At 37.7% G+C, this 22175-nt stretch overlaps 1 protein-coding gene across 5 annotated transcripts in view; it reads right to left on the bottom strand.

The window, feature by feature from the left end:
• The window catches only part of rftn1b (raftlin, lipid raft linker 1b), a 140398-nt gene that overhangs the window by 34887 nt on the left and 83336 nt on the right, over positions 1-22175 (bottom strand). For 3 of the 5 annotated variants that reach the window (XM_017309611.1, XM_017309612.1, XM_008431182.2), the window contains 2 exons: positions 21706-22171; positions 12426-12632 (listed from right to left, as the gene is read on the bottom strand). In XM_017309611.1, the coding sequence (XP_017165100.1) occupies positions 12426-12632; positions 21706-22171 (673 nt within the window). The remainder of the gene's footprint in view (positions 1-12425; positions 12633-21705; positions 22172-22175) is intronic. The other 2 variants (XM_017309613.1, XM_017309614.1) reach the window with 2 other exon arrangements.

The raw sequence follows: 22175 nt of genomic DNA, 5'->3' as shown, positions 1-22175 counted from the left end.
GTCCACAGCCTCATGAAGTTAATCCACTAAATTTATGCACATTTTAGTGGCAAAAATCTTCTAAATCCTTCATTTAAAACTGGTGAAATTGTTGTTTTCACTGATGTAGTCCCTCACTTTTAAATGTTTCTTTGTCTGCACGTGTGTATGCATGTACAAAAGTACTCAGACTTTTTAGCTTTTCACATTTGTCAAATTGCACCTGCAAACTGTAACATATTTTGGGTGGATTTTATGTGATTAGATCAGCACAAAGGAAGGAAGAAGGGAAAGAATGCACTCTGTTCACAGTTTTACAAATAGAAATGAAAATGTGGTGTGAATTGCTATTTACACAGATCTATAGGTCATGTAGGAGAAGCAGGACTACACCACAAATCTGGCGATTCCTAAAGAGTTGCAAGTAAAAAGCCATGGTAGGAAGAAAACTATAAGTTTGTTACTTTCTGTGTAGGAGACACACCGAGCACATGCAAATAGGTAGTCAGATAGAAGCAAATTAGAGTTGTAGGCCAATATGCAAACATTAATCTTAAAACCATAAGTATGACATGCAAATTAAAATTTCAAATCCAACTGAAAATCTTGCCTTCAAAAATGTTTGGTTGAGCTCATCTGCAAAGAAAGATGGGGAGAAAACTACAGCTGGTGGAGATGCACCCCTAAAGACTTACAGCTGTAATTGCAGCACTAAAAGCAGGGAGGGTGTTACAAATGTATTTCTAAAACAAAACAATGCATCTTATTTCTTCATAATTTTGAAGAATCTTTTGTTCTTCCATCACATAGAATTGTTTGTGACTGTAATGTGATCGAAGGAAAAGAGATTCAAGATGTATAAAAACTTCTGCGAAGTGCTGCACACACAGGCATATATGCCATCTTATATTTAACTTCCAATAATACACCCTCTCATTAATGCAGGAGCGCTCAGACTAATAAATGTGTCATCAAATTTTCTGATGAGTCAGGAATTTTAAGTTTGCTGCAGAGGGACGACCGCCTGTAAGGCGTACCTGTGTCAGATTAATACCTTTAAAAAGTGATTGTGGCAGCCACCATCACTATCTTAAAGTGAGATAAATAAAATATTTGCGCATATTATTAATAGAGTTTCCACAAATATTGGCTGCAGATCCTTTTGTACTTTGCTGAGACAGATAAAATGTTACGTGAATAATCCACACCGCAGTACTTATTAGATATTACCAGACAGTTTGGCGCAGGCTAAAATAGCCACAAACATAATGATTATAAACACCAAGAGTTTTGTGTAGATTATTTATCTTCTGTTCTCAGATGGGGGTTTTTTCCCCCATATTTTATCCTTTGAATTCATCTTGTTACTTTCACATAATGCTGCGGATACGAGTGTGAAAAGAACTGCCTCAAGCTTTGATATCTTTTTCCATCTATTCCTCCACTGAATAAGTAAACAATCCGATCTTGGAACAAACTGTTCAAGTTATAATATGCTTTTTCTTCAACTGCCTTCAATCTTTTAGGATCCTTGCAGTCTTTATCTCGCAATCTTTTTTTATCTATGTTTTGAAATTCTTTTTCTATATCAAACAATTGTGTGATGCAAAGCATAAAGCTTCATGGTGCACAAGAAATTTCCCATGAGAATAAGGCACAGAATATTTGGTTTTATTAAAAAGAAAAGTAAGATACATATGATCTATAAAAAAGAAAGTTTTGAATTTAGGAACTTGTGACTATTTTCTGTAATGTACACAACCTATTTTCAATCACTTTACATAGCAACGGACATTATTAGATGGATGTCAGTGCCATATTTTCTATCCATCCACAAAATAAATTGTTAGTGTTAGGTTTGCAAGGTTAAATCTTAACGAATCAGGAATTCTGTGCTGTGAACAGATGAAACCAAAGTTGGGAGGTTGCATAAAATAATGTCTTAAAGAAAACCTAATATAACATGTCAGCACCAACACTTTCATAGCAAGTTTCAAGCACAAAGATGGTGGTTTGATTTGCAGCTACAGTGAGCTCCTGCTTATTCTTGGTTCAGTGTTGATGGTTTCACCTCTCGGCAGATTTCTCTGTAGAATTTTCTAGCAAAATCCCATAGTGCTGCCTTAAAGGGCACTGCAGAAGTGAAACCTCGATGAAAATCACACGAGTCAAAATAACCAAACGACAATGATGTTGTCAGTCTGTTGCTTCACTGACAGAAAACAACTATTGTGCTGATAAAGTTGGTTCAACAAATTGTTAAAAGTGTGCTTTGTTTTTCCCATGACTATACCTGTGGATCAAGGTGTTAAAATACGGGGTAAATATTGATTGGGTGAATGTTTTAGGTTTACTGTGTTCCTGCACACTCAGTTCCTCTTTTTTTTTTAGTCTAAAACCCGGTTGACCTTTGGCAAGCTGGAGAGTAACCCTGCCCCAAGCCGTCTCTGGTGACATGTTTTCAACAAGCGTGCCAGCCACTGCCTCAGACAGCTGGAGACCGGCGGCCGCTGACAGCTTATCTATATTTCAAACAGGCTGAGTGGACAAGCACAGCCAGGACAGTGCGAGGAAGAGGTGAGGGAGTCTAACTTGTGTGGACTGGATGTGACTCCTCCCTGTGGAGCCTGATGTTGGGCAGCTGGCAGGCGGTACCCTCGGGTTGTCAGGCAGATTTTAGAGTGCAAGATAAAAGAAAAGGGAGTGGTGCCTCAAAAACAGGAGCCGTTTGTCTGATTTCTCTTGAATTCAAGAAGACCAAATGAAGAGCAAAAGAGAAACTTCCGAAAACGAATACCACAGTATTCATTTTTTTTAACCAGCTTAACTGGTTTCAATTTTCTGCTCAACTGATAGAGTAAAGCTGGAAGTATTAGAGGATCACAAATGTACTGAGACTCTTGGTCAGATATGTGCCTGACAAAGTGCTGATGCACGACTGAAAGATTACAGTCTGTTCATAAGATTTCCAGGAAAGAAGTGTCAGTTTTTTTTACCCTTTATGTTACAGTTCATTGAAAAAACGTGTGACATTCAGAGTGAAAATTCACACTCCTATTTATGAAAGAAACATCCTTGACAGTGAATTACCATGATAGCTCAGTTACTGTGCAGTAATTCTGCAGCCAAGGTGGCCCCAGATATCGCTCCAAGCTCTGAGCCTTTCAAAGGTTTTACTCTATTCACCTGAGTGAATTTGAATTTGCTTCCCTTGCCCAAACAAGCTGATCTGCATGGTTGTAACTGGGTGGACTAAATGGGGGAAAAAAAAAAAAAAAAACCACTGTTGAATCGTCTGCAGCTGAGATTTAAAAAGGAGCTTCAGTTGAATCAAATTACAATAGCCAGCCTAGCATTGCAAAAACAGGAAAAAACTGCAAATTTAAAAAAACAAAAATGTAACAGTGGAAAAAACCAAGACTAAATGCAGTAACACAGGACCATTAATAAGATAAGAGTAAGAATATGTATCAACAAAACAGTCAATGCTAATGCTTACCAAGGAAAAAGGTTCTGACCTGTTTGCACAGCAATTGAAACCTCTGTTATTTATCTATTCAGGGCTGCTATGTAGTCCGAAAATGTCTAATTACATTTCATTCAAGTCTTTGTAATTATGAAAAAATAGAATATTGAAAAACATTTGCGTTTTCAGATTTTATGAGATTACAGATTTGTAGGCTCCATATTTAAACTTTGACCAATTTAGCAGTAAAATACAGTTATTGTGATTTTTCTTTTTTTGTTTATACCTGTATATAATAAAGTATTCTAAGAAGGACTAAAAATATTAGTAAATTTGAGCGTGTTGTTGTTTTATTTATTGTGAGTGAAACAGCAGAGGCTGCAGTCGAGTGGCTCATCCTGATAACTCATTATATAGAGCATCCTGCATTCCTGATGGAGCTAATTTACAATTTCGTGAGATGAAGCCTATTCCAGAAAGAATCTTATCTCAGTTTGATGCTAGGCTACATTTAACCACCAGAAAAGAAATGCTGGTATGCAAAAAGAATAAACAGGACTGCTCTTTAAGAAAAGCTATAAACATTGTTTTGGTTTTAGCTAAGTCTACAATTAATTTGCATTCACCATATAATGGTGACAAAAAAAGATCTGAATTCCTCATGCATGGGTTTCATTCATCTTATTTAAAAAAAAAAATTGGTAAATTATGTAATGATGAAGTTGCTGCAAAACTATTTTCGGCATAACAGATTCAGAATGGCTCCAGAGATAAATTATGTATATACATTCAAATACTCATCATGTGATTTAAAGTGCTTTATGTGGCACTGTGTCTGCCTTGCATATGCAGGATGTGTTTGTTATGCAGATGCGCAGCGTTTTTCCAGCTGACATGTCCTGCCTTGCAGAATGAGTTCTTTAGGCCTCTGTCCAATTTACCACACAAATACAAATGCATGCCTGCCTGCTTCTGTTTGCATTTACATCTAACCTGCGCCTTCACCGCATGCCTTCCTGTTTTAATGTCTTTTTAGATTCTAAATTTTATTTTGGAGAAAATAAATAAAGATGACACATGACTGGGTTGCAAACCTCTAAAGTAAGGCTGAAGAAAGAATCGAACAAACCGTTTTTTTAAAATACTGTCAAACTTCTACTGTTCTCCCAATTGAGAGGCAATGCAAACATATCCTGATCTGTTTTTTTTTGTTGTTTTTAAATCATGCATTTATTTTGTCTGGGCGCATATTTAGATGCAGCTCCACACTAACTGTATTTTTCTGTGACTGCAGGCTAAATCTCTGATGCATACACTGTGACAGTTGGATCTGCAAGAAGCTCCAGATCTGGAAATTTCAATATCACTGTCACATCCAGCTCTGCTGAGCAATCCCTCATCACAAAACACATGGGCATGCAAACAATGGCCCGCCATGCTGTCTTAGTGAACCTCACCATGGTAACTCGTCTTTAAAAGGATTACAGGTGTACGGCGTGTTTTCATCTTGTGGTGGGATGGTGTTTCACCCTCCCCCACGCTTTGCGTCGGGTGTGGCGAGAGGCGCGCCACTGATTGGTGGGCGGGGCAGATGCCTTTAAAGCTGGGTAAGTCGCTGCGAGGTGTGTGTGTGCCCTTGTTTCCTCCACTTTCTGCGCAATTGGCGGCTGCATGTTGGTGGTGTTTGGTCCACTCGTATGATATCGTAAGTGCCATTTTTGCTATCCGGGCTGGGATCGTGGTTGGTTTTGTTGGGTGCTACACCTGTCGTGCGTTTCCGCAGTGCGGCTCTGCTGGCGTTGCCGGCCGCGGCTGGAGGTTGTGGTGGTGTGTGGCTTCTGCCTAGTCTTCGCCTGCTGATCTGCTCCCTCCTGGTGTAGGCTGTGTCTCCATCCCTGGGTAAGCTACCTGCCATTTAGTTTTGGATTATTTTATTTTGTACTTAGCATTAATGGGTTTTCTGTTTCAGGCAACTGAGTGTTGGGAGTTGCAGTGCTTTGGACGCTCTGCTGCTTTGTCTTATCACTGTTTGTTCTGGCCGCTCTCCGCTGAGCCTGTTGTGGATTGGGCAGGCTGGTGGGTGGGGCATTACTCCTCTGGCCCCCATAGAAGGGCACTTGGAGAGACGACGACAACTTGTTCCATCCTTGAAGCATTTTCTTAGTTTGTTGAAGTATTCTTTTGTTTCGTTTGAGTGCTGTGTTATTTCTTTTGCGTGCATGTTCTTGTTTTCTTTTACTTTGTTGCATTTGCATGGTTTGCTTGTTTTTTTGGAACAACCTCATCTTGTCTGTCCCTTCTTGTGTGTTCCCTTTTTCTTTGGTTCCGGCGACCAAGTAGTGAGCCCGATGCCTTGGATTTAAAAGAAGTGTTTTAAAAAGAACTTTTAGATAATTGTTTAATAAAGTATTGTACACGGTTAAATCTGTGTTCTGGTGTGTCTTGTTACTTTTTTAGAGATATCTCCACCTGCTGGTTACAATCTGTTTATGTGTCTCTGAACCATGCTGAGACTGAAGAGTGCATCTGTTTACAGGACGAAACATGAGGAATGGAGCATGAATAGTGAATATAACAAAAGGCAGATCATCTCTAAATTGCTATTTTAAATATGAATTATAAGTAGGAAAACATGAGTGGTTCAGACATTTTCTCATGTTTGATTTTTATCTCTCTTGATAGGAGTGCAGAAGTGCTGGAGAACACTTTTCTTGTCCTGATGTACAATATTTGGCTTCCCGCTCCTTCTGCAGAATTAGCAAACCCTCTACAAAAAAATGAAACGTGATTTTAAACCATGTTGTGGTTTTGGGTGGCAATACACTAAAAACTTGGACCACAACAGGATTTTAGCAAAACAGGGACAAAACACGGCCTTATTTCACGCTCAGTCATTGTTAGCTGTCAACAAGTCTCAAATTATAAAATTTATAACTTACAGAAAAATCTGTAAGATTTTTCAGCATCAGCTTAAAAGATGTTTGTCTGATGTTCTTTGTAGGAATTTGCTTTAAATGCAGCATTAAATAATAACAGTGGTACATTTGTTTTTAAAGCATAATGAAATTTCTTGAAAAGCAATTAACATAAATCAAGATATAAGAAATCAGATCCATACATGAAGAAAATTGGAATTCCTCACGGTGAATCTGTTCTTTCAACCAATTTCTGCACACAGATTTAAAATCTGCAGCTTCTGGTATTAATTTTGTTTTTATTTATGCAGTTTGGATTTCTTTTACCAACAGCTTCATATAAACTGAAATAACTCTATCAATTGCTAAATAAAACATTTCACCCCTATAATATTCTCATAAATTGTCCTTTACTACCATCCATTACTCCGCATACGGCTGCAGTCAAGAGCTGCATATATTTGAGAGTTTTCGAGTGCTGTGAAATAAACGTTACAGCTTAGAATTTAAGTTTTAAAAGCTATGAGGTGAAAGGATAATTAATATCAATCAGCTGCTAATTTAGTGCCTCTGCATAACAATAGCATGATTATAAAAAATTGTGAGTGCACAGTTAAACTGGTCATGCCTCCTGCTGGCTCACAGCCAAGCAGCTTGAACAGGAAAAAAAATAAAATTATGTTGATTGCACAGCGAGACGGCCACTTAGAACCACTGAATCATGTCAATTTGTTGCATTTTAAAATAAATGCAATATTTCTGCTATCGATTGTCCTATATTTAGGCTACTTGCCTTCAAGAAATGCTAACATATAAGTAAGTTTGCTTGAATTTTACTCTGATAGGAACCTGTAAGTGAAATACATGTATATAATATTGGTTAGAAATTAAAATATACTTTTTATTTTTGTTACATCTGTAAAAATATCTAAGTAAATATTAGCTATAAATAGACATTTTTTTCTTTTTAACTTAATATACAGTCAAAAATTGTGTCACATTCAGCTATATTGATATATATTAAGACAGAGGTGGTGGGATGGTGGTGAAGGGAATCTCAGGTTGGTTAAAGTTTACCGCAAAACTGACACCAAAGGTGGTTTTCTTTTAAAATTTTAAATTTAAATTATTAGCACAGCTATAACCAGTCCACAGTTTTGCTTTTTACCTTAATTAGAGATTATCCAAGGGACAAAACAGCACTAAAAATGCTATTTGTGTATTATTATAGCAGAAAGGTTCACTAAATCTTTAATTGTAAAAAAACAAAGCAAAAAAAAACTGGTGTGCAGAATAATCCATTTTAGATTTGAACATTTAAACTGTTGAATAAATCCCATTCAGAATAGTGAAATAGTCCTTTAAAATTCAAACTTTAGTGCTTCTAGTGACTAGAAATGATTAGGCAATGGAGTGTATTTAATGCAAAAGACATAATATCCTCTAACATAAAGCATTACTGGATGGCTAAATGTATATTCTTGTGTTATGTTACAATATATTTTGCGTAGGTCCATGTCTGGCAGAACTGTGCTGCTTTTGTTGTTAGGAATAGAGCTGTGGCTGGATTTTGGACATACATTTTTAGTTTGCAGGTGAAATGTCCTCAATAAGCAACATAATAAGTCCTGTTTCTTTCCATTTAAGCCCAAAGAGGAGCCATTTCCTGGAAAACTCCTACATTAGTGTATCACACTGCAACGTTTTTTTAACCAGGACTGCCTGTGTGGACAGCAGTAGCCATGTGTGGATGCAAATGTGGTACCACAACAGTCTGACTCCTCTGCAGATGCATAAACATCGTAGCTGGATAGAGGGACAACTTTACTACATACATACAAGTCATTTTTGTAGTAAACTCCTCACATGGATAAGCAAAAAAAAATTATAAATCAGGACATTCACACGTTCATTCCTAAAGGTCCAGTAAAAGAGAGATGCACACATTCCCTGTTGCTATTTATCATGAAAACACAAACTGAACCAGAGGAAAATCAGAGTTAAAGAAGATAGGTGCTTATAGTTGGGAAATATTGCTAAAGCTTCTTCAAGCAAGTAAAATGTTTAAAGCATTGCAGTTGTTCCCTTTGGGAAAAACAACTTCAAGTGTTCTCAACTCATAAACTATCCTTATCTCAAAGATTCACTATTACAGAGCAGCTGCACTGGGAATAACCAAGAGACACATTTTTTAAACGCAGTGTTTCAGTTTAAATATTCCATTACGTGTTGGTAGGTGCAGTCAAAGTTTAGCAAAATGTCAGCGTTTGGGAAAAAATGCAAACGAAGCTTTGAAATTTCTAATCCAAAGGAGTTTTCTTAAGGCTCCCCCTCCAGCAATTCGCTCTAATGGCACCATGCCCAAAGCTGAAATTATTCAGCAAATTAGCAACCTGGTCATTTTTGTTAAATTTAGATCAATGCTAGAATAGATGAGGGTACGTTTTGTGAAGGTATCAGGTTACAAAACAGGTAGAACCAGACGGACAGGCACAGTAGTTGTGGTAACTGGTTTAGTTAAACTACGTTATGGCACATAGGCTGGTTATTTATGAAAAAAGAAGCAAAACAAAGTGTATCATGCAAACAAATTGTCTCAACAACTTGACTAAAACTGTCACTAACTATGTTAAACTAAACCACCTTTTGATTCTGGATATTTTTCTGTTTCTCTTGGACTCAGGATCTGAGTTTTATCATGTGGTACTGATTAAACAATATGGGAAATATATCATCCATGTCACTGTAGACAGAGAATAAGAAAATGTACGTCATATTTTTGCTTAGTAAAGATATTCTTCAGACCTGAGAGAAACTAAAAAGGTAAGAAAACTATTGATGCTCCCTGAGCAGGATAAAAAGGTTGTTGTGATTAAATCTAAAAGCTGCACAAGAACATTGTGAAGAGATTTGGAGAAAAGAAGGTACATTTATATTAAAGGTCAAATATGTGGTATTCTACGCCCTGCACAGAAATGTAAAAAAATACACATTTTGTCCATCATTGAATTGAAATAGCACGGCTATTGAAAGAAGACAAGAACAGAAAAATTACACAAATCTTCAACAAGAAGCTGATAAAACTCTTCCAAGCGCTTCCCAGACCTGTAACCTATAGTGAAAGGCAGACACCCACGATCAAACCTAATATCCAAGAAAGAGGTCGGTCTTAAAAAAGCAAAATGACTCATTAGACAGTTCGTGTATTTATCAGAGCATGACAAGTTGTTTTCTCTGTGCTGCAAATCAAGACTGTCACTGGCTTCTCCCATCCAGCCATAAGTCTGCCGGTCCGTGTCCTTTAGAGTGCCGCTTTGCTGTCAAACATGTCCTTGATGTTCATGAGGCTGAGATGGTCCCCTGCATCATGTCAAGAGCCCCATCATCAATTCACAAACTCATCTGCTAAATATGGAGATGGCAGGAATGGAAGCCGATTCAAAAGCCCTGAGCTGCTCGGCTGTTTGATGTAATTAGCTGCTAACAACAAATAGGCTGCTGCTGCTTTTGATGTCATTCTGCCAGCTGCTCTCTGGAGAGCAAATATCCCCCAAAAAAACTAAACTTACACCAGTAAAGTTGTCTATTTTTAAAAGTGGTAAACTTTGAGCCGTGAACTAAATCCAGCTGTAAGGATCAGTAAAGCACAATGGTGGCAAATGCTGCTGACAGTCCAAAGATTTTCTGCATATTTTAACACCACATGAAAGATGGGAGAAATGTTAGAGGACTCTTGTATGTGTAATCATAATAATACACTTCATTACTCCATTTTTCAGGACATAAAATATGCAAGGAAGCACCAATTTGTTATCAGGTTAATTATCTTTGTTTCGGAGTTGCTGGAGCGTTCGTTTTTCCAGATTAATGAGTTTTGCCTTGTATTTACTCTGTCGGCTTATTTCTCTGCTGTCACAGAGCTGCTGGGGTCTGATGTAAGAGAAATAACACGGTTCCCAACCGTCCCCTAAAATTGGACATCATCCTCTATTTGACTCTTGAAACATGCATTTCATTAGATCTGCTGGATTTTGGAATAAACTAAAATCAAGATTGATCCTTTTAAACAATTATTCATAAAATAAAATAAAAAGAATCTGTTCTATATAGGATATAAGAACCTGCACAAATTATTAGTCTTACGCTTTCTTTTTTATAAAATTAACTTTAACAGTCAGAATATAGTAAAAAGAAATTACTTTAAGGGTGCTATGACTTAGATAAGCCTTTAACAGCATAGGACAATTTTACATTTGCATCGGCCTCTGAGTGATTACAGATACGAAGGGGCTGAGTTTGGCTCCAGGCTTTGAGACGGGGGGAAGCCCCATGGCAGCGCCTGCTGAAATATTATAGGAGTAGGAACGATATGGAGCCTTCAAAGGGAACAGTAACACCAGAAATAGTTGATAGAATTATTATTAGTTAACATTATAAAGTGCTATATGTTGCTAAATAAACATGCTACGTGGTCCATCTGTGTGTTACTCCACATCTCTCACTAAATTGACAAAAAGAGACAAAAGGAAGACAAGAGGCGCAAAATAACATCAAGCTCCAAAAGGGAAATATGTCATAACGTTACAATGTTAGTGCTTTGTTTATGGTTGTTTATGTTTAGAGCCAAAATAAAAAAAAACTGAGCAATAAATTGAATTCAGAGCAGCATAATTGATTTATATGGGATACACTTTGCTCCATATTTCAGAGAGTCTGTGTAAATCTGTTTTAGATGCTGATGATCGGATGAGCTGGGGCTTGAAGGACATTTATCTATCCTTGCACATAAGTCACCAGTGTCAACTACAACCAATCAAACATGTCGGCCATTAGCATTGCCAGGATATGCTTCACGTCACGGTTTTAAGAAAAAATATACAGGCATAGTCTGCATGCTGCTGGGAATAGTGCCAAGAATTACAAAGGGTGCTCTAACTCAGAATTAAGTTTAAAAAAATCTATACATTTAACATCCAGGAGTCAGACGGAAGAACAGCAGCAGATTTATTAGCTTCTATCAACCAGTGATAAATTAGTTTGTGCTTAATAAAAACAAATGATTGTGTTTGTGTGTTGGATGTTGTGCAACTTTATTTCCAAAATGCATCTGCTCTGTATTGTGAATACAGTGGAATCTGACAATGCTTATAACTCCCTATTTTAATAGTTTACATACCAATTATATCTTATATTTGCATTAATACACATTGTATAAACAGCCTTAGCTGTTTTGTCCGATTGGCCAGTTAAGCAGCTTCAAATAGGAATTTCAGCTTCTCAAGCTGAATCTTCTTTCCAATGTTTTAGGTAATTCTCAACAAAAACGTTTGTGCAAATAATTTGAAGTTATATTTCACAGAAAAACCCACAAATAGGTCAATCTGCGCATACTGAACTGTAAATAAGCGGGATTCCTCTGTAATTTAGACAACAAATAGCCTTTAGTTGTTCTCCAAATTCAGTTGCATTGTTTTCTTCAAGGTCTGCATGTAATTTCTGAATTATCCTTCTTTTATTTGGGGAGATTTTTCAGTTTGTAAAATCCACTGAACTGGATTCACTTCAGCAAAAGGAACAACTTACACTAAGACATCAGTTGTGCAGTCATCCCCAAAAAAAAGTAAATTGAAGACTTTCAAGTTTATGGTCAAAATTTTGATGATCTCTGTTTAATAATGTTATGATATAGAAGCCCTCTGAATGATTAATCCACCAATCCAACCAAACAAGGCAAACGGCTTATATAAATGTGACATTTCTGATTGTTTTCTAGAGGAAAAGCAAATGTCAGCTAACGCATAATTATTTGCACACCAGGTAAGGTTCATAACCTCTTGCCTCAGGCGTTTGAGATCATGGAGACTGGTGTTAGCTTAGCATCTGCTTTGACATTTTTACTGGTACTTCAGTGAATGGAAAAAAGGGCAACCTGGTCAACAAACAATGAAAAAGCAGCCGCAGTGTGGACTTCCACAGACAACCAGAGGTATTGACAGAGATCTTGACTGTTTTCAGAAATAAAGGGACACAACTGGGTTGATTGGTCTTAAAATTGAAATCAATACCGTTCCCGTTGCCCAGGTAGAAATATCCGTCAACCAGCGAGGCGCCGTTGTTGAAGTGTTGGGTCATGTGGTCCAACCAGTTGGCCTCCACACCTTTGATGCCTTCTTCATAGCTTTGAACCCGCAGAGGCACTTTGACAGTGTAGTATTTCACCTGGCCCTCTCGGACCGGCGGGTTGTTGTACAAAGCCAGCAGTTCCACTCCTGCTGAAGGAAGACAGAGAACAGAACTTTGTAATTGATTTGAATCGAGAATTTGCTGCATCTGAGGAAGTTTTTCTCAGCCAACATGAACCATTGCTACACACTGGCTAAAATCCAAAGTGTAATCCGTGTCTCTCTGGGAAGACTCTCAGATGCTAAAAGCTGCTCTGAATTTCTCAGTAAACGTTTGGCTCCAACACAGAAGAGCTTTGTTCCAACAGTATATTGACGAGCTATTGTAATTTAAAGTTTGATATCTAGTGCTTGGCTATTTTCAATCACACACTTGTCTAATTTCCTGAGACTTTGTTGCAATAACTTGGTAACTCTCCACTGGGTGCAGGCTTTTCTTTTCTTGTCCTCTGAGATGAAAACCAGGGGATTTCAGCCAAATCGTGAACAATCACAAGCAACGCAGCCAAGAAAAGTTGGCTGCACTGTTCATTCTAATCATCCATCAGCTGCAAATAACAGTTTGTGTGTTTCAGTGTTTTCAACGCAACTTTATTCCACTTTTTTCTCTATGTGATGTGAAATCTGTTTCTGCAATGCAGTAGATAATATTGTGTAAGGTCTGTAAATGTCATTATTTAAAAAAGCAGGCATTTATCATACAAAAACCATTATTTACAATAATAATGATACAACAAATAGGATATTTGGCAATAAAAGTCAAATGTTAGTTTAAAGGTAAATGAGATCTTGAGATGTTTTTTTGCCTCCTGATATAACTGCTTGTTTTTCAGGGCTCTTTTCATTGGTTGGTGCCAATGATTTGACATTTCTCACATCATCTGCATTATTCCTGTGTTGTCATTTTTCTCTCTACTTCCCTGACGGATTTTTTGCCAATACATTCTGGTGTTAAAAATATCTAATCTCATAAGATTAAAGCTCAATATTCAAATCCTCAAAGTATATTTTCTACCTCATCTAATGTTTTTTGCATTAACAGAACAAAAACAAAAAAGACTGTCCAGTAAGTCAGACAGGATTTTGCCTACAAAGCATGAAACTGACCCTGGTAAAATACGTTCATAACCCTGAGATCCCCAATTAGCGCACAGGTCCAAAATAGTAAAGCCCTGTTTATTTTAATGAGTTATCTGTTTACTACTCACTGTTAATAAAAGAGAAGTTCAGACTATGAATGCATATCAGGTGTAGAAATTGATATAATCCTTCAATTTAACAGTTAAATGAGTAACAGATGGTTTACGCAGAACTGAGGGGGAATGAGCAGCTAAAGCCTTAATCTATAACTAGAATATTCAGTTTCTAGTTATGGATCATCTTCAACAGTGGCTCTGTGGGTAGAGAAGTCGTCTTGCGATTGGAAGGTTGTAGATTCGATTCCAGCTTTCTCCTGCCACATGTCGATGTGCCCCTGGGCAAGGCACTTAACCCCAAATTGTCTACCGAGCTGCGTATCGGTGTATAAATGTGTGAGCGTTTGTGAGTGTGAATGGGTGAATGTGACTCTAGTGTAAAGTGGTCAAAATGATCGGATAAAGCGCCATATAAGTTCAGTCCATTTACCATTGAAACATCGTAACGCAAGTCTTTATAGCTGTGAATTAGTTGATATTAAATCAACCACTCAGCTGTGTTATAGTTATTGATAATTATATTAAAAAAAACAGTGAAATATCCTGTAAATCTTACATGTTGACATGTAGAGCAAGTTGATTCATATTTTTTTTAAAGACCCTATCTCGATATAAAAACAAACGTATTAGTTAATAGAGTCATTTAATGTATCTGAGTAGTTTGGTGAATTATGTGGTTGGTTCTTAAGCATGAAAAGGAGAAGTAACACATACTGAGGGCTGCTTAATATTCTGAAAAACGGATCAAAATCCCCCTAAGAAGTCGTGGCAAAAGCTGCATTTTTAAGCAGTTACTGAGAATAATTCATTATGTCACAACAAAAGTGCATCTGAATGCTTATAGACTAATAACTTCAACATACGAAGAGGTGAAGGAATTGATTTACGGTGTGTTGATTCATATTGTAGAAACACAAACACATAAAATGTAAATATAGAGTTGTTGAATAAACCACAAAATGGCTTCAAAGTTCTTTAAATTATCAGAAGAAAGCACCTATATTAAAATATGTAAATGAGCTGGAAGAAGTCATATATTAAGAGTCATCCAGAATTACATGGGATGGGGTTAATATTTGGTGTCTCCTGTCATAAACTGAGGGGCTTCGTGTAGAAAAGTCCTGTTCACGACAAAACAAAAACACAAAAATATTAAAATTAAATTAGGGGATGAAAAAATAGCATTTATCTTACAGTTGTTCAAATTAGCTAGTGCCTTCTGTTTTAATTGTAGAACCTCATAAATTAAAAAAGGTCATTTATATCAGAAGATTAAAACCTTTTTTGACCCTTTTGGATCATCTGAAGACTTAAGTTGCATTGTTTTATTTTATTTATTTATTATCAAACTTTTGCTGACTGATAAATGAGTTAGTGTCAATAAATTACATTTGTATGCAAAGAACTATAACGAGATACCTCCACCTGACAGGTGTGAAATAATAGGAGAAATGAAAAAGAAATACAATATGGGATTTATGACGCCCCGAGCGTGACTCACAAATACACCGAAAATCTTTCCCAAGGATTTTGCCTTCTTTGAATCAGACATGCATTGAATCAAAAGCAATTTGATAATTTTCACAATACAAGCCATCCTCTTCTTTTCTTTTAATGTCTTCTATAAATGATGTAACACTGCTGATGCAGAACTTAAAAGGGACCATTTTATTGTAACCGAGCTAATTCGTGCTATAACCTTGAATAATGCATTAAAAGCTGCGCAGCTAGCTATTGTTTACATCAAGAATAGATATGCATAATGCAGCGGGCCTCTGGAGAGAGAAACAGGCTCAGAAATTTGCCTACAGTTCGTTTTGACACTGTTCTTCACTCGAATCATACTAAATCAAAGCGCAAAAGAGTTTTAGTAGTTGTGATGCGAGCGAGTGGAATATTTGCTCAGCTTAGCTTTGAAAAAGCACAAAACGTGAGATGTGAGCCGGGTTTGGATCTGTGAGAAAACACTGCCAATCGCGCCTGGTAACATTTTCCCCTTTTCTTCCAATGCAAATGTCAGACTGTCATTCCCCAAGTGAACCAGATGGATGAGCAGCATGTGTGACGCTGCCACCCACTCAAACACACCAACACGCGCGCCGGTTTTGGATGGTGGTGTTTGGTAATGGAACCGTTGCTTCATCAATTTGGTTCCTCTGTCCGTCCATCCGTCAGCCAGCCAGCCATCCAGGAAGAATGAATCATTTATAACCATTTCTTATTTGGCTCCACAGACTGATGTGACAGCTGGTCCTCCTAATTCCTTAAATCTTTTTCATTTGCCCCTCTTGAGAAATATCAGATCAACGGCAACAGGAGGAAACTCACACACTCTTCCCGTTACCCTCCCAATGCTAACAATGTTACAACAGGGAACAATATGGAAAACAAATCTTAGACAACAATGTGCCTCCAACTTGCCAGAGCTTCCCCAGTCTAATCGCTTTTATGTTAACTGGTTTACGGCACCTTACACATCCATTAAAAAGTTACATTTTGAAGCATCATTTGAAAATTAAACTGTCTCCCTTTTGAATTCAAAAAGTAGCTAATAGCCGCCCTAAAACTTGATGAATGTGCTGCAAGACATGAGCTAATTTACTTACCTAGCCATGCGTACATGACTGTTGTGACTGCTTTAGGAAACAGGAACGACTTTGGACGAGCAAAAGATTACAAAACACACACAAAAAAGCTACAATTTATTTAGCCCACTTACTTTTTTTACTATTTGTTTAGATTTGGTCCACTTAGCCAGCATAAAACATAAAACAATAAAAAAGGACATTGGCAATGTGACAAAAAGAAGCGTAATTCACATTAAAACTAGATTCCTCATGGTTGACTCCGTTGCTTCTAATTTGACAGCCTTGTGGATTAAATTGCAACATAAACGGCAGAATAACAGACACTGGATGAAAATGTGCTTCCTGTCTGCTTCACAGCATGAACTATTTTCTGAGTTATGTCTGAATGATTTGCATGGTCTAATTATGTTGCAGCAAGGAAACTGCATTTCAGCCAGAAGGCTAGGTAACTTATTTTTTGAGCATGTGAGTGTTTTCAGCAGTTCAGAGGAAACATATAGAAACCACAGGAGGCGGATTGAGTGCTTTGCCGAGGGGCAATTTCAGCAGGACAGCGTGGGAGGAAAAATAGAGAAAAATAAGATAAGAAGTCTGTCTTCTGATGTCCATCATACTGGACTGTGAGATAATAACAGATCCACCCGAAGCCAGGCTTTCATGCGAAATTCTGTAATAATTCTGATGGAAATCTGTGCAGACAGACATCTGCCAGAACTCACTGCAAAATCACCGATATCAAAGCCTTGCAACTGTAACACAGGAAAACATGCAACAGGGATTTTGTTGGAGTTGCACAGTGCAGGAAAGCTGCAACAGAGACCTAATCTATGAATAAAACATAAAACAATAGGATGAAACTCTTGCCAAGATTATGAATTTGCTTTCATGAGCTAAAAGTGGTCGACTATATTGGGGTGATTAATAATAGAAAAAAAAAACTGCATTGGTGTCAGAGATTTCACTAGAGTCTCATTTCTTCCCCAAGATAAAAAGCAACTTAACTTTTCCTAAATCAATAGCAAATTTGATATATACATATTTTTTTATTCTGTAATTTCCACTGTATAAACTGCAGAGGAACAGATACTTTGCTACATAGAAGAACACAAGGTTTAATAATCTTTGATCTTTGAGATAGGACATTAATAGCCAACATAAATCTCTTAAAGCAGCCGCTTGCCAAGTTCCTTCCAGAGCCAGAGGGACCTCTTATGCGAAGGTGGCCAGTATAAGACTCTGTTCTAGCTCATAAAACAACAGAGGAGCATCATTAGCATTCAGGCGTTTTGCCAAGAGCAAGAACTGAAAGACATAAGTGTCACATTAAGGTGAAATTTCTACTTGTAACACATTTTTAACAATCTTTCAGACAACTATAGTGGTAGTTTCTGGTTTCTATGGTGGGAATAAGTACTTTGTGTTCAAATCAGTTAATAAATATACATTAGAGAAGAACATATGCAGTGAAATTAAAATTATTTCTAAAATTGAGACTTATCAAGCCACACGATACATTTATAACCTCATGCAAATTTTAGCTTCAGTTCACTGATCTTAGTTGGGCTGTGCAGTCTTCTGCTGCTGCAGAGCATCTCCTTTTATGTTTAACATGTTATGCATTCAGTTATGGCATTCTGCATTGCTTTATTGTACCAATCTATTTAAGCTACTGTTGCATTTCTATAATCTGGAAATAGCTATTCTCCTTTGATATCAACGTAACATTTTTGTCCACACAGTTAATGCGCATTGGACAATTTCTTTTTTTTCAGGCCATTCTGTGTAAAGCTGAAAGATGGCTCTGTGTGAAAATCCCAGTGGATCAGCAGTTTCTGAAATATTCAGAGCAGGCTGTCCACCCACAACCTGCCACAATCAAAGTTACTTCAATCCTCGTCCTTCCTCCATTTGGATTCTCGGTTTAAACTTTAGCTATTGGTCTTTGCCAGATCTAGATGGCTGAATTAATTGAGTTGTTGCCATGTGATTGGTTGAGGATGAACTTTTGTTCCTTATAAAGTGACTAGTAAGTGTTATTCCAATCTAGTGCAAAAAATAAGTGTTTTTTTTTGCTTTTTTTTGACAGAACAGTTTTAAATAAATGCAAAATTTGGGCAGAAAAAAAGTTCAGAAAAATCAAAAACAGTTTATCTTTCTGCATCTTCCTTAAGTACTTTCCATTTGTCAGATTTCTACCTGCTTGGCAGAAAATAACACCGGTAACATTTAATTTCTCACAGACTGTTCCTGCTCATCTAAATGACTTTGATCCCAAAGAGATTTTTCACGAGAAGGAATTGTCGTTTTCCCCAAGTCATCCAAGCGTTCCGTGTTCCCAGACTTAGAGGATCTCGCTAAAGCTCCGATCTCACTGGTGGTGTTTCTTTTTCAGCGGTAATCCATAGCTTTCTGCCAGCCTCAGCGCCAGCACTTGCACAGTGTTCACCTCAAAGATTTGTGGATTACCGAGGACAAGCCAGCAGCAGCAGCAGCAGAGACTCCTGGGCTTTCTCGGCAGGCTGGGCATTAGTAGAGAGGGACATGGGATTTTGGCAGACTCCTTCACCGCCCCGGCTGGCTGCGATGCCGGCGCTACTGGCATTGTCACAGAGATTTGGGAGAAGGAACGGGGGAAAGAGTGGAGAGAGCTGTGAAGCTGAGGGAGGTAGAGGACAAGTCAGTGGGGGATTATCTCACAGCAAAAAGCCCAGATGGACCACTGGGTGATGGTGGGCTGCCACACCATGTTCGGAGAACTGCATACATGTCAACACGTGATTATAAAGACCGAAAAATTACACAAATCTATTATATAACACCTAATAATGAGTTCATTTCAATCTAATAGCTGGTATACAATACACAAAGCTCCCTCTGGGAACGCACATGATGCAGACATGCATCATAAATAGGTTCAGTGACAGGATGGGAGCCTGTAGGAGGCGCTGAAAGTGGTGGGCGTCTCCATCTGTTAATCCCAGACACTCAAAGAAAGCTGAAACTATAAATGTGCAGGAAGAACAACTCAAAGGCGTGTAGCTGGCTCGCTTTCCGAACAGACAAAACGAGCAGCTTCAAAAAAAAGAAAAAAAAAACTCCCGGCATCATCAGCTGTGCGCAAATTTGTACGCTCCATAGCTTCGGTTATAAGACGACTCTCTTTGTGTTTGACAGAGAGAAGGGATTATGTCCCGAGGCGACACATTGTTGTGTAACGTTCTAGCAGTTGCAGGAAATGACACCTCCACAGACGCAGAGTGAGTTTTTTTTTTTTTTTAGGAGAAATCTGCAGTGGTATTCTTTTTTTTCTTAAACAAAAAAAAAAAGTAGAGTTGCAGACAAAAACACAAAGTTACAAAGATGGAGATCATTTGAGAAGTCAAATCTTTCAGTTTGAATACTTGTGAGGGAATGACAGCTCATTCTCAACCCTCCTGGCTAAAATGATGTAATCCACAGCAAATGTATCTGCTGTGAAACCAGCTACAAGTCATGCACATTTCATAAAGTATAAATCTGTATTTTTTTGACTGGAAATCCATTAGTACTTCATAGTGATATTAGTATAGTGGACATAATCACTGTAGCAGATGCAGCTCTCCTACATTTAAAGTTTTGACCTTTAATTACGATCCTCCATGATTTGGCCTTTCAGTGGAATTTGTAAGAATTACTGTTTGGTCATTTTGCTGAACTTTAAAGTTTAGAGCCCAGAGAAAAGCATTTGTGAAGTTTTACATGTTGACCTTTAATTATGGTTCCCCTTGTGGATTAATTAGTTCTGCTTACATTTAAAGCATGTAGTTACCCAACTGGCTAAACTATGAGTAAGTACTTAATCACGTTTAATCATGGGCATCTACACAAATACATTTAGTTTTATATGCCAACGCTTCCAGAAATAAAAACAACTACAAGTTGTGGCAAAATTACTAAACAAGGAACCACTGGACTAGTTGTAGGTGTATTTAGTGCCAATATTACATTGGTTAAAAGCAGAACAGTTTACTGAAACAAACAAGCAATGGATAGTACAATAAGAACGTCTTAAACAATCTCTTACTTGTCATAATTTTTGCATTCAGGCAACCAAACTTTCTTGTTTCTATTAAAGGGTTATTAATTAATAGTTATTTGGGTGCCTTGAAGGTACAACAAAGCCTTACTTTGTTCTTTTGCTTATTTTCTCTCCCTTATATTACTTTTTTTTAAAGGATTATTGAATAGGAATGTATGTATGCATTCATTCCTGCTCAAAATTGCTGTTTGAATCTGTATTTGAATATTCAGAATATTGTAATGATACAAAAACCTTGAAAATTACAGTCTGGTAAAGTATGTAACTTCGAAAATGAAAATATATAAGAACTGTAAAACTCTGGAGTTAATTTCAGTTTTGAACTGGCAAAACTTATGGATTTGCAATTAACAAAAAGTCAGATTACTATCGATATACGTAACACAAGTTTGCTATTGCTCATTTTTCTGCTGATTATTTTGATCTCTTGAGGGTTTAATCAGGTTGAAGCACCATATTGGTGCACAAAACATGTAACAACAATGTCCAACTAAGTTCTGTTCATCTCATCAGATTGTCAAGGGGTGTTTATAAATCTTTTCCAAAATGTTCTTAACTCGTTTTTCAGAGGAATTGTTAAAATGCTAAAAACACCACATAATAATAGAAAAGGTTCTGTTTCCAGGGCTGGTTGGACTCTTTCATGTTTCTTTAAAGGGATGAAATTCAGATGCCATTCTTCTTCTATGGACATTTTCTTTAGGCCTAAAGCTTCTTTTCATCCACTTTCATATTTTTGACAAGGGTCAGAATTCACAATTTGCTGTCATGGTCAGCTATAATGACTAGATTCAAACTTAGTAAAAAGAAAAACCTCGAAATGCCTTTAGAAACTCTTTGCCTTGAACAGAGAATTAAATTAAGAGATTACAAACAGGTCTGGCTGCTTGGAAGCAAAGAAAATGAATAATCTCAGGTAGTTTAAAGGCTTATGCACGTGCTTCACATAGCATTCAAAACTGACGTAAATATGAGTTAATTAAACATCAGAATATGCTCAATGAGACTTTTCCATGATCTTATTGAACAACCACTGCAAACACACCAGCAGCCTTGGCAGTCTAAAAGGATTAATCAGGTAGAGAAGCAAAATGGATGGCTAGTTATGTTCCAGAATACATTTTTGGGGTATTTAGAAAAAACCTGAATACACAGAGAGCATAGTGCAATCACATTTCTTTTGCTTCCCAGCAGATCGTTTCATTTATCCCAGCATGCAGGTAATAATTACCTTGATTTTTGCTTAACAACTTCTTTCCTCTTAGTTGTGATGTGAAATTGTAACCATAGTGACCACTCACCATCACCTCGTCTGTGTCTTGGCCTCTCCTTTCTGTCTCCGCTGATGTCTTTGTTGTTATTGTGGTACGACGAGTCTTCCTCGGTCAGAACCTCGCTGTTCTCCGGGTCTCCCTCTGATAATGGAGATGCTGCCGGTGAGATGCCGTCCCGAATTCGCCCTCCGCCAGAACCTGAGTGGTTTTCACTGCTGATCTCGCTTTCATTTCTCTCCCTATCCAGTCGGGATGCCTGCGTGCCCCCCTCTTTGTCCGTACTGTCACTTTTTGCTCCAGGATCTGGCTGGTTTCTGGGGCTTGAGGGGTTTGATGGGCTGCAGCTACCCAAGGAGCCAAGGACAGAACTGGGGCTGGAGTGTAAAGACAGGGAGGGGGTCTCTGGTTCTCTGATCCGGGTGCAAGGCGCTCCGTATGGCTCCTGGACAAATCCCACAAACATCACCCCCTGGTCAGCGAAATCCTGCATCTGCTGT

Source organism: Poecilia reticulata, linkage group LG16 (assembly GCF_000633615.1).
Source record: "Poecilia reticulata strain Guanapo linkage group LG16, Guppy_female_1.0+MT, whole genome shotgun sequence".
Taxonomy (NCBI): Eukaryota; Metazoa; Chordata; class Actinopteri; order Cyprinodontiformes; family Poeciliidae; genus Poecilia; species Poecilia reticulata.
Note: the sequence above shows the minus strand (reverse complement) of the source record. Positions and strands in the feature narration are given on the sequence as shown.